Here is a 25,001-nt window from a genome sequence, read left to right as displayed (position 1 = left end):
GGGACAGAAGGGGAAATTAGACCTCAGTCCGTTGGACATACTGTATAGTATCACTCAGCAATGGAGATCTATCGATGAGTACTTTGAGTACAATATACTCAGGATTACTACGATAACTACAGTCAACTTTCACCACTGTATCAGAATCATGGTTTGGGAAATAACATTTTACAGGCCCAGTGTGTGTATATAACAGTATACATGTGTATTCTATATGTATGTGACTCCAGACTGCGACTGACCCTGGGCGAAGTTGCTCTGTGGCAGAGCGTTGGTAATGTTGGGCAACTCACTGCCGTAGTTGCCGTCCTCCAGGGGACAGATGTCCATGTCGCCCCACTTCTTCAGCTGCTTCAGCCAGCCGCTCTTCTCCTCGCTCTTACAGTGCGGGTTCAGCACGATGCACACCCACAGGGCACCTGGGGAAGGATAAAGGTCCAGGGGTAAAGGTCAATGGGCGGAATAACCAATAACGTTAGACTATTTAGGTGTGGAGGAGAGGGTCCATAGAAAGATCATGTCCTTCTATGGAAATATTGTGAACGTGTCATAAAAGTTAACCGTGTATGTTGTGGTCCGGGTTGGACTGTATTAAAGTCACATCTTTAAAACAAAGGCACTGGGTCGACAGATCCTTAGTAGTAAAGACTCGGGGAACTGAACTAGTTTACCCCTCACATCCCTTCCTATCATAAAGGTAACAAATTACCAGTATTCACCCCCTGCTTCTCACTACCTTTTAAACCCTCGTTTCAGAGCACTTTGTTAGCTCACTTCTGACCACACGGACAGCTTCTGGTACTAACAGCCTACGAGAGTGCAGCACGGTTGCTTTAAAGCACCCCCCCAACAATAGCACATTTGATTGGCCGCTTTGGTGATCATCCTGTGGCAGTCCTAGCCAATCAGAGAGCCCTGTCCTGTCGCTCCCCGGTAACTAAACATTACCCCTGAGCCAGGGTTCTGCTGTTCTGTTGTGTGTCCCTGAAGAGGGAGAGAGGCACAGCAAACCTCTCGCTGCTCTGCTGTTGCTCTCCAATGAACCTCCTCAGGATCTGCAGTCATCGACCCCTTTTAAATGCTCCGATCAATACCGGGGAGGTTGAAAACCCCATTGATCCCGGGCCCGTTTCATGCAATCCCAATAGAGGTGAGTGCCTGACCCTAATGTATGCACTGCTGGACTGCTGCACAATCACACCCACTGGCTCCAGCACTGACTGATCCACTGCTATGGCAGCATGCATGGGGCGAGAGAGATCCCTCACACTACGCGTATCATGGTGGCTTTCCAGTTAGGTAACAGTTACATAGCTGTGCTGACTGAAGTGGTGAGGCCACATTCTGTTTGGAATTGCTCTTGGAGCCGAAAGGTTTTTCAGATGTACCTTTACTACCTGCTACCTAAGCGACTGACCAACTGTGAACGACACACACTGCTTTGGACAAGGGCATCTTTTTTTTCAACTGACCCAAATCAATAACATCCAAGCAGCAATGAGACAGTTGGTCAGAAACAGTTCCTATCAATACCCTGTTCATAATGCATTATGTATGCATTTATAGCCTTCTGCAATGCATTATAATCCACAACATACACGCTAATAGCAACTCACAATCAACAGTGTTACCTCATATTACCCCGACTAACCGTTGCCCCCACACATTAACTCTGTACCGGTACCCCCTGTATATAGTGTCCTCTATTGTTATTTTACTGCTGCTCTTTAATTATTTTGTTTACTTTTTTTGTTACTTTTATTTCTTATTTTTACACATATTTTTCTTAAAACTGCATTGTTGGTTAAGGGCTTGAAAGTAAGCATTTTACTGTATTCGGCGCATGTGATAAATCAAAATTGATTTGTTTTGTGCAAATTGGTGCTCTACGCTGTATATTTAAGGAAGTGAGAGGGACTTACCCAGTTCGTCCCATAGCTGCCGACACTTGTCCGTCATGCCAGTCCCCTGCTGCCGCCACAGAGAGAGGCGAGGGTCGGCCATGAACTGTTCCGTGATCAGTGTCAACATCCTGGCACCGTTAGAGTCACGCATCCGCAGCATTTCTCGCACCTACAGAAAACATTCATTAACTTCTTCCAGATAGGGGGCGCTCTTTTAATTTTTGGATAAAAAACGTTCCCGTTTTAACCTGTTAGTCCACTAGGGGCATTATTTCATTTTTGGATAAAAACACGTGCCCGTTTTAAGCGCAATATTTTGTCACGAAAAGATGCTCGACTATGCTTGGAATTTTCCAGAAGTTTCCAGAACTGCAAAGATTTTCACTGTGAGTGCCATATAACTAAAGCTACAGGCAAAACCAAGATGTTTGAGCGACCAGGAAATGAACTGGATTTTTGAGGGTACGTTTTCCATGATCGCCTTATATGGCTGTGAATGCGACAGGAATGAACGGACACTTTCTAGCGTTTCCCCAAGGTGTCTGCAGCATTGTGACGTATTTGTAGGCATATCATTGGAAGATTGACCATAAGAGACTACATTTACCAGGGGTCCCGCACGGTGTCTGTGTGGAAATTGGTGCGCAAAAGTCCCCTACCAGTATTTTTCCATCCGAATCAGAGAAGAATGCAGGCTTCTAGGACTGGCATTTCAATGAAGAGATATATGACAAAACACCTTGAGGATTGATTCAAACAACGTTTTCCATGTTTCAGTCGATATTATGGAGTTAATTCGGAAAAAAGTTTGACGTGTAGGTGACTGAATTTTCGGTTAGTTTCGGTAGCCAAATGCATAGTAACAAACGGAACGTTGTGTCCTACACAAGATTCTTTCAGGAAAAACTGGACATCTGCTATGTAACTGAGAGTCTCCTCATTGAAACATCTGAAGTTCTTCAAAGGTAAATTATTTTATTTGATCCCTTTGCTGGTTTTTGTGAATATGTTGCGTGCTAAATGCTAACGCTAAATGCTAAGCTAGCTATCACCACTCTTACACAAATTATTGATTTTCTCTGGTTCTAAAGCATATTTTGAAAATCTGAGACGACAGGATTGTTAAGAAAAGGATAAGCTTGAGAGCAGGCATATTTATTTAATTTCATTTGCAATTTTTAGAAATCGCTAATGTTGCGTTATGGTAATGAGCTTGAGGCTGTAGTCACGATCCCGCATGCGGGATGGGGCGGACTAAGAGGTTTTAAACAAGATATTTGGTCACGAAAAGATGCTCGACTATGCATGTAATTGACAGCTTTGGAAAGAAAAAACTCTGACCTTTCCAAAACTGCAAAGATATTATCTGTGAGTGCCCCAGAACTAATGCTACAGGCGAAACCAAGATGAAATTTCATACAGGAAATGGTCCAGATTTTGAATGCGCTGTGTTCCAATGTCGCCTTATATGGCTGTGAATGCGCCAGGAATGAGCCTGCACTTTCTGTCGTTTCCCCAAGGTGTCTGCAGCATTGTGACGTATTTGTAGGTATATCATTGGAAGATTGACCATAAGAGACTACATTTACCAGGTGTCCGCCCGGTGTCCTCCGTCAAAATTATTGCGTAATCTCCAGCTCCATGCGCGTTTCCATTTTCTTCAGAGGAGAAAGTCAACTGCCACGAATGATTTATCATCGATAGATGTGAAAAACACCTTGAGGATTGATTCTAAACAATGTTTGCCATGTTTCTGTCGATATTATGGAGTTAATTTGGAAAAAAGTAAGCGTTGTAATGACTTAATTTTCGGGGTTTTTCTTACCCAAACGTGATGAACAAAACGGAGCGATTTGTCCTACACAAATAATCTTTTTGGAAAAACTGAACATTTGCTATCTAACTGAGAGTCTCCTCATTGAAAGCATCTGAAGTTCTTCAAAGGTAAATGCTTTTATTTGAATGCTTTTCTTGTTTTTGTGAAAATGTTGCATGCTGAATGCTAGGCTTAATGCTATGCTAGCTATCAATACTCTTACACAAATGCTTGTTTAGCTATGGTTCAAAAGCATATTTTGAAAATCTGAGATGACAGTGTTGTTAACAAAAGGCTAAGCTTGAGAGCAAATATATGTATTTCATTTCATTTGCGATTTTCATGAATAGTTAACGTTGCGTTATGGTAATGAGCTTGAGGCTATAAATAGGATCCCGGATACGGGATTGCTCGTCGCAACAGGTAAGTACAGTAAGTCATCCGGGATGGATTTTGATACTGAACATTCATGTATGCAGAGACAGACAGACAGGCAGACAGGGCAGACAGGGCAGACAGACAGACAGACAGGCAGGCAGACAGGGCAGACAGAGAGACAGACAGACAGGCAGACAGGGCAGACAGAGAGACAGACAGACAGGACAGACAGGTAGACAGGACAGACAGGGTAGACAGGGCAGACGTATGTACCTTGGCAAACATGGAGTTGAGCTGCTTCCCGGAGCCGTAGTACCCTCCCTGGGACAGGAACAGTTTGACCTGCTCCCTGACCTGCTCCTCATCCAGGTGCCAGCAGTTGTCGTCATCAATGCTGGCCCCTGCCGTGGGGTCCGGGGCCCCTGGGAACACAAACAGAAAGAGACTATGTCAGACCAAGGATGAATTAAAAACCACAACTAAAGCTAGCAGGCCCCAAAACATGCATTATATCAATAATCACTGCCAGACACACCTCAAATCTAACCTCATAATACGTTTGTTCCTTAAATATTTTTCTAATTAAGCAAACAGCTAAAAAAACTTAAACAATGTGTGACCCCAGGTATGTAAACCCAGGTATGTAAACCCAGGTATGTAAACCCAGGTATGTAAACCCAGGTATGTAAACCCAGGTAGGTGTCCTTTAGGAATCACCAACACCCAGTAGAACCAACTGAAGTCCTGCCATGTCACTGTTGTATCCGAACGTTCACATTCCACAATCAAACCCTCAAACAAATCCTGCTTCTTCATTGTTAAGGGGGCTCCCACTTCAACACACCGACAGCAAACACCAGGAGACTGGGCGATGGACTTCCTTGTTAAGGGGGCTCCCACTTCAACACACCGACAGCAAACACCAGGAGACTGGGCGATGGACTTCCTTGTCAAGGGGGCTCCCACTTCAACACACCGACAGCAAACACCAGGAGACTGGGCGATGGACTTCCTTGTTAAGGGGGCTCCCACTTCAACACACCGACAGCAAACACCAGGAGACTGGGCGATGGACTTCCTTGTCAAGGGGGCTCCCACTTCAACACACCGACAGCAAACACCAGGAGACTGGGCGATGGACTTCCTTGTTAAGGGGGCTCCCACTTCAACACACCGACAGCAAACACCAGGAGACTGGGCGATGGACTTCCTTGTTAAGGGGGCTCCCACTTCAACACACCGACAGCAAACACCAGGAGACTGGGCGATGGACTTCCTTGTTAAGCGGCTGGGGTGGATAAATATTTTGATAGTGATGTGGACAGATAAGAAGCTGCAGAGTTCCCCTGTATTCATCCAAAACTGCACCTATTTCTTATATAGTGTACTACTTTTGCCCAGAGTATGGGCCCTGGTCAAAAGTAGTGCACTATATAGGGAATAGGGTGCCATTGAAGACACAAACTCTGTTTTCCAGACTAGAGGGATAACTGCCTGCTCTGGTGCCGAGCAGTTAGAAACGTTTGAACGCTGACGTCTGACTTTCTTTTTTACTTTCAGAAATGGAAAGCACCAACAGGCCGGGAGACTGGCATCAAACGAGTTGTTTAATGCCTCCGAGTCCAGGCTGCTGCTTTGGTACCGCAATCAGTACTCTGTCAGGACTCAACATCACACCTTGCTCTTCAAGCCCACCAAAGGAAGATTGGGGTAGAAACTAAGGAATGTAAGGGACTGGCAGAGGCTCTGGGTAAAGCACAATACCTGGTCATCTGGTGGCAGGTATAGAATGTAAAAGCTTGTTCTGTGCTAAACATGAATCAACTGTTCACCAAATGCAAACTTTATGTGAACATGGGGACCTTACGTTATGTCCAGCAACTGAAGTCCTGGTGTTGTGTGTCTTTCTTACCATGGACCTGGTTGATCTCAGAATTGGACGAAAGGATCTCGTCGGCTAGTTTCTGGGCTGTGGGCAGCACCTCTGTGTGGTGTGCTGTGATGAGGTACTGGACCAGCTTCTGTAGCTGGTCTCTGTTCATCTGGAACAGGGTCTCTGAGATGGGCAGCCGCAGCTTGACCTGCTCTGGCTTCCTGATGCGGTACAGGGACAGTGCCACCACGTGGGCGCAGTAGAAGATGTCTCGGTTGCCGCAGCCGCAGGTGACCGAGGTGATCTTGCAGCGGTCGAAGCTGATGGCCACCTTGTGGGTGACCTCGGGCTCCGACTGGGAGGCGGGCTCCGTGACTGTGCCACTGAGGTGGAAACCTGGAGAGACAGAGAGAGGGAGAGAAGACCGGTGTCAGCAGACTTAATCAACATTGAAATTACTGCTGTGATTTTACATCTTCCCCTTTAGCAGTACATTCAGCTGAAGAATAGTTGGGACTCAGCACTATAAAAGTCACAAGTCACACAACTAATGAAGGGGCTGTCAAAACATACTGGCAATGTACACACAAAGAATCCTGCAAACTAACATGTGATTAAGTTAACCTTTACAAAGAGAGCACCAGTTTGCAAAAGAAAAAAGGTAATCTACTCCCAAAGCACTCTGGGATTGAGCTAGCAGTATCATAATCAGTTCAAGGGAAGCTATAAGTTCGAGCCACGTAGTACACGGTCTTAAAATAATACAACTGAGGGCAGGCTTCAGCTCATATAAACCACGTTTGTAGATTAGTTAGCTGATAAGATGTGTAATACAAAAGGAGTAGATAAGATAGTGAAGGAAAAAGTGGATACTGGTTAAATACGTCTGGACCAGATGAAACTGTTTCTTCACAGGAAATGCTCCTGCCTGCTTGCGAGGTTCTGGCATATTTGAGGTTTTGGAAGTCAGTCAGTCAGTTGTTGAGGGGCAAAGGGTGTGGGGAGAGGAGAGAGCGCATGCAGCAAGAGGGATGGTAAAGGGGTGTGGGGAGAGGAGAGAGCGCATGCAGCAAGAGGGATGGTAAAGGGGTGTGGGGAGAGGAGAGAGCGCATGCAGCAAGAGGGATGGTAAAGGGGGGTGGGGAGAGGAGAGAGCGCATGCAGCAAGAGGGATGGCAAAGGGGGGTGGGAGAGGAGAGATCGCATGCAGTAAGAGGGATGGTAAAGGGGGCTGGGGAGAGGAGAGAGCGCATGCAGCAAGAGGGATGGTAAAGGGGTGTGGGGAGAGGAGAGAGTGCATGCAGCAAGAGGGATGGTAAAGGGGGTGGGGAGAGGAGAGAGCGCATGCAGCAAGAGGGATGGCAAAGGGGGGTGGGAGAGGAGAGATCGCATGCAGCAAGAGGGATGGTAAAGGGGGCTGGGGAGAGGAGAGAGCGCATGCAGCAAGAGGGATGGTAAAGGGGGTGGGGAGAGGAGAGAGCGCATGCAGCAAGAGGGATGGTAAAGGGGTGTGGGGAGAGGAGAGAGCGCATGCAGCAAGAGGGATGGTAAAGGGGGGTGGGGAGAGGAGAGAGCGCATGCAGCAAGAGGGATGGTAAAGGGGGGTGGGGAGAGGAGAGAGCGCATGCAGCAAGAGGGATGGTAAAGGGGGGTGGGGAGAGGAGAGAGCGCATGCAGCAAGAGGGATGGTAAAGGGGGCTGGGGAGAGGAGAGAGCGCATGCAGCAAGAGGGATGGTAAAGGGGTGTGGGGAGAGGAGAGAGCGCATGCAGCAAGAGGGATGGTAAAGGGGGTGGGGAGAGGAGAGAGCGCATGCAGCAAGAGGGATGGTAAAGGGGGGTGGGGAGAGGAGAGAGCGCATGCAGCAAGAGGGATGGTAAAGGGGGTGGGGAGAGGAGAGAGCGCATGCAGCAAGAGGGATGGTAAAGGGGGGTGGGGAGAGGAGAGAGCGCATGCAGCAAGAGGGATGGTAAAGGGGGGTGGGGAGAGGAGAGAGCGCATGTAGCAAGAGGGATGGTAAAGGGGGGTGGGGAGAGGAGAGAGCGCATGCAGCAAGAGGGATGGTAAAGGGGGGTGGGGAGAGGAGAGAGCGCATGCAGCAAGAGGGATGGTAAAGGGGTGTGGGGAGAGGAGAGAGCGCATGCAGCAAGAGGGATGGTAAAGGGGGGTGTGTGTGTCTGATAGAAAGTCTGGCAGCTCACTTTGACTGGTAAATTATTAATGCTGGAGGGAGGCTCAGAGAGGGGGCTGGGAGAACAGAACTAAATGACTATATCACAGTACCCCACCAAACCATAGCAACCAGGCCTGCTCCCTGAACTTAAACACATTCTATTTATTTCATTTCTATGCTCCCTGGCTGCCAGGTGACCCATGATAGCAGATTGAATGTGAATAAAGAGTTGTAGGACCTGACCTCTGGCTACCCATAGTACACACTGAACATAGGTACACTACACCCCATAGAGTGGTATATAAAAAGCCCAACCTACAAACCTTCAATGTAGAAAGCTCAGCTAACCAAGGCTAACCTAATAAACACCAACCTGTCTGGTGAACTGTAATAGACCTGGAATGCCTAACACACACACGCAAGCTCACTCCCACACGCAAGCTCACAAGCAAGTTCACTCTCACACACAAGATCACAAATACACAATTAATTCTAGGGTTAGACTAGTGAGACAGGGGAGTAAAGCCTGCCGTTCTCTTGCCAAATCCCACAAAAGCCTTTTCCAGATGAGCTCTTCTGAGAAACAAGCCCCCTTCTTCCCCAGTTCCCTTTTTCTTGGGGGGGTGGTCAACGTCCAATTTACTGCCAAACCCTTTCAGGCTGAGACAAAACCACAGACCCATCTGATTAAGGAGAGTTTATGGTGATGTCTGTTTTCCTTTTGATAAAAGAAACAGAGAGGGGCTAGCCCTATGTGTTGCAAATGACTTGCAGCACAACACAGAGTTCAAAGTGAATTTGGTGAAAGACAAAGATGCATGGAAACCTTGTGGAGAAAATGGCAGACTTGTGTGTTTACTGCGCCCATTTTTCTTCCCTTCAGTCATCAAATCTTGTACTGTACAGGTACGGTCTTGGTCTATTTCCAAGGAAGTCTTGTAAAACGGGTATATCAATATGACAGAAACAAGGGAACAAACTAGAAAATGAGTAAGATGTGGGATAAGGGTCATTACACGGTAACAGAGTTATGCTGAGACTCAGAATCTTCACTTTAAAATGTGTCGAACAAAAAACAATGACTGCAAAATGAATCTAGAAAACTCTACGCACAAGGCCTACTTGGTAACAATTTCCACAGATTAATAATAATACAAATCTAATTAAATGGTTGAAGAACAGTCAGTAGACACAAATGGAGAATTATAGTTTCAGGAATAATCCTTATCCTATATATGTAATATGTTATCCGGTTGTTGTTCAAGTCAGTTCGTGTCATTTGATGTATTTAGCCAGGATAGTCCACTCACCCTACCTAATAAATGTAGAAATGTATCAAACAATCCAATCCAAAAAGGTTTCTCAACTCGGTTGCTGCTCACCACCATGTTCGTCTATGGCAGCTTGCTCTGTGTGATGTGACAGTGAGCCAATAAAGTGGACGACACAGAGGAGATAGAGGTGACTACTGCGTTCTAAAATCAGAGAGAGGTGGTAACACAGGCACACGACTGTAGATGACGATACCATCCTTACTCAAACACCCGAACTCCACAATGGAAAGAGAAGAAGTGCACTGTACATGATGCCGCTCATACTACCTCCATCCTTACCGTTCCACTAATCCGATGACAGAGTACATGTACACTCAGTACCAGGGAGAAGCCTTCTGCCATACACCTCTGAGGTTATCTGAAAGGGATCTAGCCCCCAGTCTACAGAGAGGGAAGAACTGCTGCACTGAAAGGTTGTTTACAGAATTTTTAAAAAGTGATCTTGTAAATTGAAACACATATGTAGAGTGCTGCTGCGTCTTTTCTGTATGGTAATAATAATAATTGTATTTCATAAAGTGGTTTCTTGCATCGTACAACACAATACAATGCAATTTACAGCCACCTATTTAGCCCCTGATGTTACAGACCAAGTTAAAAAAATCATGAATGAATATCAAGCCCTTCATAATGTAAAAACGTTTTTAAAAGTCTCATGCAATGTAGGCCTGTACTGAACACCAGATATAGGTTACTGTAGGCTATATCATAGAAATCAAAAGCTATTTCCATGTGAAAATGTTATGAGATTTGCTCCATTGGTTTTGTTGGTAGGTCTACTTTATGCTCAAATAGCCACAATAGCCTATTGGCAACCATCTAAAACTGTAAGTTGCACAAAATTCTCACAATGTTCAAGTGTCCGCTCACAAGACCTAAAAATGTGCAAGGGCCCCCAAAAATCTGACGGAACATTGCCACAACAATGTGCTACCTATGCATATGCAGTCAGACCGAGGAGCCTCGCTCACCTCTGCGGTCAGTCACAGTATGTAGAGTGGCTGCAGACTGCAGTATGGGACGTGTGCTCGGTGTAAGGGTGACTATGAGGCCCTATCTCCGTGCTGCAGCGTGGTGTGGGTCTGAATCTGACAGTTGCTGCAATGCCACAGCCTGCTGCTGGTTAAAGAGGGGAAGGCTGGGTAAGGTGGCTCCTCATCTCCTTTCACAGTGTTCCCTACAGTAGAGAGCCAGGCATCTGCCGCTGATGGACATGAAGGGCCCTCCTCGTCTTTCAGCCAGGGGCTCCCGTTTCCCCCCAGTCACCCCAACCCCTGCCCCGTCTTTTGTTGGCAGGCCGTGTCGCTGAATGTGATCCTGCAGTCCCTTTCTGCTGCTCTTTTCTTTTCGGTCTCTCTATAAGCTCAAGGCAATACAATCCCCCTCTTCGTTGAACCCTCCTTCCTTCCTCATGGTGTGTGTGTCCTTTCTGGGCCTGGTCTAGAACCTGCAAACAGTGATGCTCTTCTAGATGAGGGAGGGGTGTCTGGGAGTCCTGAGGAGGAGGAGGGTCTGGGTGTCGTCAGCAGGTGGTATGGAGGTGTCAGTTCAGTCACAATGCAAGATGCTGCTGCTGTTGCTGGGAGGGATGGTGGGAGGGATGTGGGATGGATGGTGGGAGGGGTGGTGAGATGGCTGGAGGGAGGGAGGGAGGGAGGGAGGGAGGGAGGGAGGGAGGGAGGGAGGGAGGGAGGGAGGAATAATCAACACAACACTCTGCCACAGCTAATATGGGTCAGGCCAGCACTCCACACACTCTGTGGCAACTCTCAATTGTCTCCAGGAAGAGTCCAAGAAGGTTGCCATGGCCAGCCAGGCATAGAGGAGGAGAGGACAGCTGATTGGGGAGGGGGCGGACGGACCATGTGGCAAACACGGCTGGCTTATTTAGCGTACACAAGCTTGCGGCAATACAAAACGCTGTGCGTCAGAGACCGGGTCAGGGGTAGCGGACGCCAGAGACAGGGTCAGGGGTAGCGGACGCCAGAGACAGGGTCAGGGGTAGTGGACATCAGACACCGGGTCAGGGGTAGCGGACGTCAGAGACCGGGTCAGGGGTAGAGGACGTCAGAGACCGGGTCAGGGGTAGCGGACGTCAGAGACCGGGTCAGGGGTAGCGGACGCCAGAGACCGGGTCAGGGGTAGCGGACGCCAGAGACCGGGTCAGGGGTAGCGGACGCCAGAGACCGGGTCAGGGGTAGCGGACGCCAGAGACCGGGTCAGGGGTAGCGGACGCCAGAGACCGGGTCAGGGGTAGCGGACGCCAGAGACCGGGTCAGAGGTAGCGGACGCCAGAGACCGGGTCAGGGGTAGCGGACGCCAGAGACCGGGTCAGAGGTAGCGGACGCCAGAGATCGGGTCAGGGGTAGCGGACGCCAGAGACCGGGTCAGGGGTAGCAGAGTGAAGATTAATCAGTGTGTCGCCAGTTCTAGTCACAGCAGCACTAACCACAGTAGGAGGCTCTTGACACTGCAGCATAAATCACTTCCCATCGGGTGGCCAGCTCTGAAGGAGGCCAAGGAGGCCAGCTCTGAAGGAGGCCAGCTCTGAAGGAGGCCAGCTCTGAAGGAGGCTAGCTCTGAAGGAGGCCAGCTCTGAAGGAGGCCAGCTCTGAAGGAGGCCAGCTCTGAAGGAGGCCAGCTCTGGAGGAGGCTAGCTCTGATGGAGGCCAGCTCTGAAGGAGGATAGCTCTGAAGGAGGCCAGCTCTGAAGGAGGCCAGCTCTGAAGGAGGCCAGTTCTGAAGGAGACCAGCTCTGAAGGAGGATAGCTCTGAAGGAGGCCAGCTCTGAAGGAGGCCAGTTCTGAAGGAGGCCAGCTCTGAAGGAGGCCAGTTCTGAAGGAGACCAGCTATCAGCTATAGGGGTCAGATCTAAAAGCAGCAGCTGAAGCTCCCTTGTCTCTTCTCCAGACCACTCCTTAACACTCTGGGGCTGTGATGTCACACATTAAGAGGTCCCTATCCTTCTCACAGCGCTGGCTTTGTTCACTCTTACAGAGATATGCAAAACCATCGTCACAACCATTAGATATAGCATTTTCCCCCAGTTATTCCCCATACTGTTGTAATCAAGGGGCCAGGGTAAAGCCCTAAACAGATGAATTTCTAACAAAGGTGAAATTAATGTTTGGTTCTGGGAGCCCTGCCAGCCCCACAAAGCTGATTTGATCCTGAGCAGAAGCACATGGCCGTCTGTCTCTGGGGAAGAGCTGTGCGGTGGGGGAGGAGCCTGGATGGATGCAGCATGCATGGATGCTACATGAACAATATGACTGAGCCAGGGGAGGGAGGGGGTTTGTTTCAGTAGGCTTACTCTTACTCTACACCATCCTGTCCGTCCGTCCTCCATCCATCCATAGCACCAAGTGACTGGGTTTATGCCTACAGTGTATAGGTATAAGTAGGCGTTAGGAGGAGAGAGGCAGTAAGACATTGAGACATTTGAGTCCAGCTCATTGATCCGTCTGCTGCAGTGTCTAATAGTCATAATAATTCATCTGGGGTTGATGCTTCTAATGCAGCTCCTCCAGCCTGGACCAATTTACTCTGCTGAGGCTGAGTCCACCAACCATCTGTCTACTGCAGCAATGGCTTGCTGTATGCAGTGGTGAGGTTGGGGTTATATGTGTAGGCCTTCCATAGCCGGTGAGTGGGAAGAGCTGAGCATAGGAGAGACAACTTCCTTCATTCATTTGCTCCCTCCTCTCCTCCCTCCCTCGTTCACCGCTCCACTCCCTCACTGGGCCTGCACCATCTGCCACTCCGCCGGCCCGCCCACATGGGCCCCACCAGCCAATCAGAAGGAAGTCCCTCCCCGCTTCTAAACCATTAACCTCTAATCAGCCATGGAGGCTGAGCTGGAGATCTGTATGCAAAGGAAGGCAGGGAGCTGGGCCAACACAGCACGCACAGTACAGCCTCCACAGCCTAGGACCCCCCCTCTCTCTCTGCCCATTCCACCCAAACTACAGCCACATACCAGCCCACCTTCCATCTGTTCTAGCAGCATGGAGGTTAACACAGCACCCCAGTCCCCCTTCCATCTGTTCCAGCAGCATGGAGGTTAACACAGCACCCCAGTCCCCCTTCCATCTGTTCTAGCAGCATGGAGGTTAACACAGCACCCCAGTCCCCCTTCCATCTGTTCCAGCAGCATGGAGGTTAACACAGCACCCCAGTCCCCCTTCCATCTGTGCTAGCAGCATGGAGGTTAACACAGCACCCCAGTCCCCCTTCCATCTGTTCTAGCAGCATGGAGGTTAACACAGCACCCCAGTCCACCTTCCATCTGTTCTAGCAGCATGGAGGTTAACACAGCACCCCAGCCCCCCTCCATCTGTTCTAGCAGCATGGAGGTTAACACAGCACCCCAGTCCCCCTTCCATCTGTTCTAGCAGCATGGAGGTTAACACAGCACCCCAGTCCACCTTCCATCTGTTCTAGCAGCATGGAGGTTAACACAGCACCCCAGTCCCCCTTCCATCTGTTCTAGCAGCATGGAGGTTAACACAGCACCCCAGTCCACCTTCCATCTGTTCTAGCAGCATGGAGGTGAACACAGCACCCCAGTCCACCTTCCATCTGTTCTAGCAGCATGGAGGTTAACACAGCACCCCAGTCCCCCTTCCATCTGTTCCAGTAGCATGGAGGTTAACACAGCACCCCAGTCCCCCTTCCATCTGTTCTAGCAGCATGGAGGTTAACACAGCACCCCAGTCCCCCTTCCATCTGTTCTAGCAGCATGGAGGTTAACACAGCACCCCAGTCCACCTTCCATCTGTTCTAGCAGCATGGAGGTTAACACAGCACCCCAGTCCCCCTTCCATCTGTTCTAGCAGCATGGAGGTTAACACAGCACCCCAGTCCCCCTTCCATCTGTTCTAGCAGCATGGAGGTGAACACAGCACCCCAGTCCCCTTCCATCTGTTCTAGCAGCATGGAGGTTAACACAGCACCCCAGTCCACCTTCCATCTGTTCTAGCAGCATGGAGGTTAACACAGCACCCCAGTCCCCCTTCCATCTGTTCCAGTAGCATGGAGGTTAACACGGCACCCCAGTCCCCCTTCCATCTGTTCTAGCAGCATGGAGGTTAGCACAGCACCCCAGTCCCCCTTCCATCTGTTCTAGCAGCTTGGAGGTTAACACAGCACCCCTGCCTACCACCCATCTATCTCTACACAACAGACATGCATATGCACAGACACAGCAGTGCATTCAGCATCACACAAGGCCCAGGGCCCGCTGATCTGATAAAGGCCTGATTGATTCATTTGTGATTTCCTAACGGCGCCATCATGGCCCCAGCACTGGGAGCCATTTGTCACGATCACATTCAATTGATTTCTGATTCGCTTGAATTCTATGCGACGGCATAGAGGGGGGAAAAGCTTTAATCAACTCCCTTTCACTGGGCCTCCCTTAAAACACAGGCACGGACGTCTACGGAACTGTAAGATAAGATGTGTTTTGAGCTTGTAGGCCTGTCGTTGAGTTGGGGAGGTGATACAAATCTGAGCTATAGCTAGCAACGCCGCACTGGGGGAGATCAAAACAATCATTTAGCACCCGGTGCAAACCAGACGTGGCTGAAGTGCCTTTATTCTGCTGCTGATCATTCATAGATTCAGGTGGGAGAGCAGTCTTAGTGGAAGAGATAAATATGAACGAGAGAGTGAGAGAGAGCAGGCTGAAAGGAGAAGATGAATCGTAGCACGTTGGGACGGGCCGTAATCACATACAGATGTCCTGCTTGAGATAAAAGAACGCCAGCTCTTCAAATGGAGGCTGACAGAATGGGAGGGGGATATCCCCTCATTGTTATTTGGGCTCAAGGTCTTCATGGCTGCCATACTAAAAGCAGAGCTGAGAAAGCATATTCCGTTTCCCTGATCAATTCAAGACATTGTAGGAGGCAACAGTGAATGCTCCATGTGCGTGGAAGGTACACTTAAATTCCCCTTGAATGGCGCTGTGCAATGTGTAGCAAGAGAAAACAAATGCAGAATCTCCAATGTTCCTCACAAACAAAACACCTGGGCTGTTCCAGTCAGTACACAGTACTGCAGTCAAAGGGCCTTGGTTGATGTGTAGAGAAAACGGGCCAGCCTTCTCCTCCTCTCCTGTGTGCGAGCAAACCTCTTACCCAAGGCTACACAAAAAGATTGAGATCTGGGTTTTCGCTGCTCTTATTTGCTGTGTTTGCGTGCCTTGCATTGTTCCTTGGCCTTGTGTGTCGAGGGAGGAGCTGCAGGTAGAGAGGGAGGAGCTGCAGGTAGAGGGTTAGCTGCTAGCTGAGGGGCAGCCAGGGTGCATAAGAGAAGCTGACAGCTCCCAAAGGTCACCAGGCTGCATTTATCCCCCAATTACTGACAGATCAGGTCAGCTCCTCAATGCCTAGCGATGCTCTTATCAACCCCCTCTAGTCTCTCTACAGCCATGGCCTCTAATGCACCCATCTAACGATGGTCTTTCATTATGTGTGCCCTTAAAATGTACAGATTCCTGTTTAATATGCAAGCAACCATCTGCCACCGTCTTGTTGCGATTGACAAGGAGCAGTCAGGGCAGCAAAATGCCTCGTGAGGCGTTTGTTCTTGAAGCACAGTCGGCGGTGCTTGATAAGTGCGCATTAAGAGGCTTATATTTCATAAAACTCACAAAAGCAAAAAATGCTGCCGTCGACGATGAGAAAATATGCAAAGAATAGCAAGTGGCTAAAGACAGAAACAGGCTCTGAAGTTAGCATTTGTTCTGTTGACAAAGAGAAAAATGTGTAGCGCAAATCTAATCGCCACTTTTGGCATAACTTATTAACCCCTTCAGTTGTAAACCAGTCTCAGATGGAAATAAACAAAAACAATGAATCTTCAAGGAAGAAGACACTGTGAGCGTGTCAGACACAAAACTCCTCCTCCCCCACAAACCAAACCATTGCCATAATGCGGAAGCTATGAGTAAATGTACAGCTGAGGCGAGATGAACTGACATCTCCATTGGTCCATTAACAAGATAGCAATCCCTGATCTGCAATTGGGCTTCTGGTTGACTTCATTAAATGCTCATCAAGCCAAGCTAAGCATCTGGACCAGAAAAAAAAGAGGTCCTGACACAAAGGATGGGCCTGACGTGAAGCCTCGTCTTGCATGCATTTTGATGCTGCTTGGGACCCTGAAAGTGTGTTGTATTCTGTAAAGACAGGCTTCAGATCAGCTGATGCAAAGGCAATGTAATGGCGGCAACTGAAATGACCACTCCTCCCCTTCCCTCTTCCAACTCCCAAACTCCTCATTATCTAGGCCTATCCCCCTCCTCCCTCCCAAAGTCCTCATTATCTAGGCCTATCCCCCCTCCTCCCCCCTCCCAAACTCCTCATGATCTAGGCCTATCCCCCTCCTCCCCTCCTCTTCCCTCCCAAACTCCTCATGATCTAGGCCTATCCCCCCCCCTCCCTCCCAAACTCCTCATTATCTAGGCCTATCCCCTCCTCCTCCCTCCCAAAGTCCTCATTATCTAGGCCTATCCCCCCTCCTCCCTCCCAAACTCCTCATTATCCAGGCCTATCCCCTCCTCCTCCCTTCCTCCTCCCCCCCTCCCTTCCTCCTCATCATCTAGGCCTATCCCCCCCCCCTCCTCCTCCAACTCCCAAACTCCTCATTATCTAGGCCTATCCCCTCCTCCTCCCTTCCTCCTCCCCCCTCCCAAACTCCTCATTATCTAGGCCTATCCCCTCCTCCTCCAACTCCCAAACTCCTCCTTCTCAAGGACTATCCCCTCTACTTCTGTTTGCCTTGTGAGCTGGTATGCACCCTGAAAAAGCCCAATGATGCGCCAGCGCCCCGCTCCCCTCCGCATGCACACAGTACAGTCTTAATCTCGCCGTGACCTGCTTTATTCACCCTGAACCGGCTGCCCACTGGGCCCAGGATTCACAGGAGCTCTTTGTTCTCGCCGGGTCTGTCTAGGCCTCAGGCAAGGGCCTGGCTCACCACAAAGCTTAAACAGCGGTTAGCAGGCGTCAGCTTGGAAGCAGGGTCCTGGACACCACTGCCGCTGCCACTGAGATGCTGCATGCAGAAGAAAGATGAGGATAAAGAGAAGGAGGAGAAAGAGAGCGGAGGAGAAAGAGAGAGGAGGAGATGTGTGGAGAACAGAAAGGAGATCCGGAGACAACAGGGGGTGCCAAAAGGCATTGATGGCGCTCGGAACACACTCGCTCCCGGTTACCTAGCACTGCGGTGAAACAGGATGTTATTTAGTCAGAGGGTGAGACAGGCTTTCTCAGTGCTGGCTCTGGCTGGGACCTTTGAATGGGTAATGTGTGCTGGGGAGTGTTAGGATTGGAATAGGCTCCTCCAAAAGACAGACAGAATCCCAAGTCCCTGGTTAGATTACATCACCCATGTTATTCCTTTCTTTCAATCACTGAAGCACAGGAGCATTGCAATGAAGGAGAAATGCTATAACTGTGGCTGTGGTAAAGTAGCCATTTCAACAATGCAATGGTAATTTCACAGTCCCTTTGTGATATTTGCCACCGGATTCAGTAAGTGAAATATCAGTCTCTCTCTCCAGCAGAAAACCCCAACATGTGGCGTTCATATTATAAAGATTATAACAGGGGATTTGTCTTTGCTGTCAGTTTATTTCAGAGCACAAAAACAAGTGAACTCAATAACCTGGGGGACAGGATAAAACTGACACCAGCCCATTCAGGCCCGCACCAAATAACGTCACGCGTTCACACATGCGCATGCAGACAGAATAAAAGGCTCAGTAAACAATACCACACAATGCACTTTGGCTCTGTTCTGTTTACAAAGAAAAGGCCTTATCGCTCGAGAGCCGTTCATTCACATGGCCCTGACACTCTGAAAAAGAGCAGCTCACCAGTGACAGCCCCTCTAAGGGAAGCACTGATGGACGCAAAGCTAGCCTGCTCAATGGACCCAAAGCTAGCCCGCTCAATGGACCCAAAGCTAGCCCACTCAATGGACCCAAAGCTAGCCCGCTCAATGGACCCAAAGCTAGCCCGCTCAATGGACCCAAAACTAGCCCGCTCAATGGACCCAAAGCTAGCCCGCTCAAAGGACCCAAAGCTAGCCCGCTCAATGGACCCAAAGCTAGCCCGCTCAATGGACCCAAAGCTAGCCCGCTCAATGGACCAAAAGCTAGCCCGCTCAATGGACCCAAAGCTAGCCCGCTCAATGGACCCAAAGCTAGCCCGCTCAATGGACCCAAGGCTAGCCCGCTCAATGGACCCAAAGCTAGCCCGCTCAATGGACCCAAAGCTAGCCCGCTCAATGGACCCAAGGCTAGCCCGCTCAATGGACCCAAAGCTAGCCCGCTCAATGGACCCAAAGCTAGCCCGCTCAATGGACCCAAAGCTAGCCTGCTCAATGGACCCAAAGCTAGCCCGCTCAATGGACCCAAAGCTAGCCCGCTCAATGGACCCAAACCTAGCCCGCTAAATGGACCCAAAGCTAGCCCGCTCAATGGGCCCAAAGCTAGCCCGCTCAATGGACCCAAGGCTAGCCCGCTCAATGGACCCAAGGCTAGCCCACTCAATGGACCCAAAGCTAGCCCGCTCAATGGACCCAAGGCTAGCCCACTCAATGGACCCAAAGCTAGCCCGCTCAATGGACCCAAAGCTAGCCCGCTCAATGGACCCAAAGCTAGCCCGCTCAATGGACCCAAAGCTAGCCCGCTCAATGGACCCAAAGCTAGCCCGCTCAATGGACCCAAAGCTAGCCCGCTCAATGGACCCAAAGCTAGCCCGCTCAATGGACCCAAACCTAGCCCGCTAAATGGACCCAAAGCTAGCCCGCTCAATGGGCCCAAAGCTAGCCCGCTCAATGGACCCAAGGCTAGCCCGCTCAATGGACCCAAGGCTAGCCCACTCAATGGACCCAAAGCTAGCCCGCTCAATGGACCCAAGGCTAGCCCACTCAATGGACCCAAAGCTAGCCCGCTCAATGGACCCAAAGCTAGCCCGCTCAATGGACCCAAAAATGGACCCAAAGCTAGCCCGCTCAATGGACCCAAAGCTAGCCTGCTCAATGGACCCAAAGCTAGCCCGCTCAATGGACCCAAGGCAAGCCCACTCAATGGACCCAAAGCTAGCCCGCTCAATGGACCCAAAGCTAGCCCGCTCAATGGACCCAAAGCTAGCCCGCTCAATGGACCCAAAGCTAGCCCGCTCAATGGACCCACTGGGCCACCATTCTATAGTACCAGATTCCACACAGACAGAAGGAACATCATTAGTAGAAACTACCCTGCATGGAGACGACGTAGTTCTCGGTCTCACAATAAGCTACCAGGCACATGAGCCTGAGCCGTAATAGGAGCGTTGTATGAACCCAGGGTGGTATGTTCCCTTGTTCTGCTTACTATTTCTTTCTCTTCCTCTCGTTCCACATAGATGGCTCTGCATTGTATGCCATGTCTATGGGTAAATACAAGCTTTCCATGGCGCTCCATTCAGGGTAGACAGAGGCCATGTCATCGGGGTGGCAGATCAGAGAGTCGGGGGGGCGGCATATGCATTCAGTGCCCTTTAGGCTGCGATGCCTGTATTGATAGACACCCCCCCCAAAAACAATCAAAACAATAAGCCAGATAAGTTGTCTTTCTCCTCTGGCCTGAGACTAAACCAACAATGATGCAAGCTTCACACTTCTGGATGTGTAGACAATGGGTTCTAGTAAAAACAAGCATGGCCCGTGTGGAAATCCAAGAGCTGATCTGTGGGTGTCATGCTGCAGTGCCGGAGAGAACCGGAAACACCAACTATCATTAGACAAGCTAGAACTCTTACATGTGAGTCATTCAAATATACACTCCACTACATACACCTATTACCTATCATTCGCCCCACAGCTTTCCCCCCTGTACTCCAATGCTTCTCATTTAAGCTCTACTTGAAGAGAATGGACATTGATACAAGTGCTTTAAAAATGACCTGCGCCTTCATTCCAGCAGGAGCGTTTGAGTAGCTTTTGGACCAGCCGTAGCGTTCTCTCACAAAGAGAGCTTGATTAATAAGCATGGCTCCTTTTCTGGAGAGCGACAGAAAGGAAAAGGCCATCTGAAAGGCACTTAAAGACAAATTATGTAGATTTAAACACTGCTTTGGTCACCGGGGATGCTGTGGTGAATATTCATAAAGCAGCACTCCAGACTGGTTAAAGAGCCTCACCTATGAGAGGTCACCACAGAGAGACAGCCAGCAAATCAACTTCTCTGATTTGGCTTGAACCCGCCTCCTCTCCACCGATTAATGAAACAGAGAAACTTTTCCCGACATTCGGCCTTCTGTCGCATAAAGACCCATGACTATCCTACTGCAGTGAATGGAGATGTTTTCCATGCAGAGTCACACAGACCCAGACTTAGACCCAATGGTAAAGGGCAGTGACAACGGCTGAGGACTAGCTCGTTTTTTTTTTTATACAGAGATCCAATAAATGAGCTACTTTCTGATTGGATACTACATGTCATTCTATGCTAGTAATAACCTGAACTAACTTCAGACAGTGGCAACTTGGTTTTCTTTCAGGTTCCATTAACCACAGTGGCACAGTCATCTCAACTACATGGCTCCTCCCAGTCCCTCCCTCTTCACATTACGGTCGCTGCCATCACAAAAAGACACCAAGCCCTAACAACAACGTACGCTGTGGACTGGGCAAGCGCCAGTTGGACTCGCCTGACTTGGCACACGCCGGTGATCGTCCTTGGGGGAGTTAGCTGTTAGCTGGGGGATACAGCGAAGCAGAAAAGCCTGATTTCAACAGGGTCCATACTCAAACTACTTTCTCTTCCTTCCTTGTGAGAAGTGGGGATGTTTTTCAAATTTTGTTTTCTTTCTTCTTTTTTTTCTTCACCAAAGTGGATAAATGGGAGGAATGGGCAAAGAAAAGCTCTAGGCTGGCTAGCTGCCCTCTACCACCTTGTTATTAAAACGTTGTTTTTTACCTGATTACAGACCTGACTAGGACCGGGCAGGCTGTTAGACAAACACTGGCCACTCCAGTAACAACAAACACCTCTATTAGTACTACAGTACACTACCAGCACCAGGCAATTAAATGCACGTACACACAGACACAGACACAGACACAGACACAGACACAGACACAGACACAGACACAGACACAGACACAGACACAGACACAGACACAGACACACACAGACACAGACACAGACACAGACACACACACACACACACACACAGACACACACACACACACACACACACACACACACACACACACACACACACACACACACACACACACACACACAGACACACACACACACACAGACACACACACACACACACAGACACACACACAGACACAGACACAGACACAGACACAGACACAGACACAGACACACACACACACACACACACACACACACACACACACACACACACACACACACACACACACAGGCACACACATTTAGTTGAGGGCCGGGCACCCTTCTACTATGTATCTCTCTCTCAAATCTCAGCTTAGAGCTTCTTCCTGTATCGGCAGGCAGCGACCGGCCGCGCTACACTGCTCAGCCTAAACCCACACATGGAAGAGGATCATACACCACTATGCTCAGGAATGTGGATGTGAATGTGGATTGTGAAACCCCCTTTATGCTGTGGGGTATCGAAAGCCAGGAAGCTCCCCCTTGAATTGTTTCTGTCTGTTCAGACATATCGCCTGGAGAGGAGAGCCAGGGAAGGGGAGGGCTACTATGTGAAATGAGGGGGAGAAAGCCGATCCCACAACTAGATTAAACGTAGGTATTTTGCAAAAATAATTAACTCATGGAGGAGGAAGCAAAAAAATAATTTGCTCAAGGGGGAGGGAGAGAAAGTCTTGGAACTCCCACACCACATGGGTGTGGTAATGAAAGTTCCCCCCATAGCCCTCCAGAATATTAAATCATGGGTATGGTTGTAGAAGTGGGCAGCTGCCTATCAATTTAGCCTGGATACAGACAGAGAGCAGGAGAGAGGCTCCGTTCCTTACTCAGCAGGAGCTGTCTGCCAAGGCACAGTGGAGTCAGGCAGGGGGTAGAGGGGATGCAGGGTGGTGGCACACCCCCTACCCAGGGCCACGTGCCAAACACAATGACCCACGGAGCTGCCAGGGCACTGTGTATGCTGGGCTGGGCGCGCGCGTGCGTGTGTGTGTGTGTGCGTGCATGCGTGTAGGAATGTGCATGTTTGCATTCCAAAGTGACATGCTGCCTCCCTCGCCACAGCAACAGCAAGAGGAGAGGAAGGGCAGGAAGGGAAGGAGGGAAGGAGAGAGCGAGCGAGGAGACAGGGCGGACCAAGGAGGGAGGGGAAAGCAACATCAATAGATGAAACTGGGCACCGAGCCAAGCTCCGGCATTACAATACAAAGAAGAAAAAAACTGAAAATTTAAGGAGAGAGAGAAAGAGAGAGAGAAAGAGAGAGAGAAAGAGAGAGAGAAAGAGAGAGAGAAAGAGAGAGAGAAAGAGAGAGAGAAAGGGCAGGGCAAGGAAGGAGAACGGGACAAGAGACAGTGTGCTAGTCTGTCGTGTATCTGGGTGTGAGGCCAACTCTATTATCACTAGTCGGAGGGTAAAGGAAGGAGCGTCGTCCGGGTTTGGCCGGTGTCGGCCATCATTGTAAATAAGAATTTGTTCTTAACTGACTTGCCTAGTTAAATAAAGGTTAAAACAATCAAATAATAACACAGCCAGGCCACGACTGGAATAGGAACAAGAGAATCACGAGGAGGAAAAGCTGTTGATATTCTGGAAAAGAAGAAAATACTTTCTTCCTTCTAACAGTGTAGAGAGCAACATTCAAAACTTCCTTGCAACACAACATAATGCTTTTCAGTATTTTGAACCAAACTCCCTTGTGAAAGCACAGCGAAGATAATCAGCTCAGCCCATCTCCATGCTCCACCAGGCAGACAGACAGTTAGCCTCATGCTCCAGTAACAAGGTGTTGCAGTAGCTATTAATTGGCTGCTCCTCCCCCGTGCCAGGCATTAGCAGGCAGGGAGCAGGCAGCGAGCAGGCGGGGAGCAGGCAGCGAGCAGGCGGGGAGCAGTGCTAGCCAGACTGGGTTTCATTAGCCTAGCCTCTGCAGTACCTGACATCAAAACAAAGGGGTTGGCTACAGCTGCCTGCCAGGCACGGGCAGCAGCACACAGAACTAGATTAGAGGCAGGTGGGGTTAGTAGATCACGGAGTGGCTCTATCTGCTGCAATCAGGACAACTCTGGCTGACACACTGAAGACACATAGATGCACGAGCATGTGCACACACACGGACGCATTCCACAGGCCCAACTAAAACCAGTTTAACTAGTTTAAAACCTCACCGTGTTGTCCCTCTTCCCCTTTCTGGACAGACAGACGGACGGAGGGCGAGTGCTGTTCAGATCACTAGACTCCGACACGTATCGACATATAGATTTGGAGGAGGATTAGCCGGCCTACTACTGGGCCCTTCAGCAACTCAGCCCAAACAAAGAGAATCTAAGTAGGCCTTCTTAGAATGGGCCAATGTCTAAGATTAAGCATTATCCTGCGAAGTGCAAAGCACCCGCCAAAAATAGGTGACATTGCATGACTATTTGGGTTGGGCCTTGTGTTGATAACATTATCAGGCCTCACTCTGTCTACTAGGTCGGCCTATTCTTTGACCGTATGGCTAATCAGCCACAAGCAGGGGCTGGCGTACTATATCCTGAAATGATATGCATTGGAGCTGGCTAACACAGAGGGCTAGTATCCAAGCCGCGCTAGAAGGATTACACTTGGCCCAATGAGAAAGCTTGTCTCCTCCCACACTCCTAAAGGAAGGAGGAGATCTCGTCTCATGGCTGGCAGCTCAAGTCCCATCTGGCCTGTACACACACCCACACACAGGAGACTCTTCCTTCTCCTATAGCACTGGCCTCATTTAGTAGCCACACACACACACACACACACAGTCTGCAGGAGGGAGCTTCACTGTTACAGTGGTAGGAGGGGAGGGACTCTCTACACATACCCAAATACTAAGAAGACTAATCCTGTTATACACGTCCTAATAAGAAATGAATGAATGAAAAGCCAGCTTCTTCACAGAAGGGGAGCAGGCAGCAGTGGGGCTGGGGTTGGGCTAAGTGGGCCCAGGGGGTTGGGGTACAGTCATTGGTGGCCAGGCTACTTTAGCAACCCAGTGTGCTCTAGGTCTAAGTCTAATTTGTGCAGTTGTTCCTTTAAAGTGGCCCCGGGGCCTCTGGGAAGGTTCTAATCAGTGTGTGAAGGCAGATCCATCAGATATGCTAATCAGAGATCTTACCTGAACAAATACCCTCAAGAGCAGTCTCATCCATCTTAATTGGGAGAGGGCTTGTTAATAATGCAGGCTAGGCAGGGAGGGAGGGGAGGCTGAGGGGAGCTCTGCAGATATTAATAGAGGGATTTGATGAGAGGGGGATTTTTTTCATCCAATCATCAAGGACAGAACACAAATCAGACAGGGGA

At 49.5% G+C, this 25,001-nt stretch overlaps 1 protein-coding gene across 2 annotated transcripts in view; it reads right to left on the bottom strand.

The window, feature by feature from the left end:
• LOC118394666 (zinc finger SWIM domain-containing protein 5-like) overlaps positions 1-25,001 on the bottom strand; it is a 51,355-nt gene that overhangs the window by 10,081 nt on the left and 16,273 nt on the right. The window contains exons 2-5 of one of the 2 annotated variants that reach the window (XM_052463760.1): positions 6,011-6,367; positions 4,372-4,520; positions 1,923-2,073; positions 294-419 (exon numbers count right to left, since the gene is read on the bottom strand). In XM_052463760.1, the coding sequence (XP_052319720.1) occupies positions 294-419; positions 1,923-2,073; positions 4,372-4,520; positions 6,011-6,367 (783 nt within the window). Of the gene's footprint in view, positions 1-242; positions 420-1,922; positions 2,074-4,371; positions 4,521-6,010; positions 6,368-25,001 lie in introns of both variants that reach the window. The other variant, XM_052463759.1, reaches the window with a different exon arrangement.

The sequence above is a fragment of the Oncorhynchus keta genome, chromosome 15 (assembly GCF_023373465.1).
Source record: "Oncorhynchus keta strain PuntledgeMale-10-30-2019 chromosome 15, Oket_V2, whole genome shotgun sequence".
In the NCBI taxonomy this organism is placed as follows: Eukaryota; Metazoa; Chordata; class Actinopteri; order Salmoniformes; family Salmonidae; genus Oncorhynchus; species Oncorhynchus keta.
This window is presented reverse-complemented; position numbering and strand designations above follow the sequence as displayed.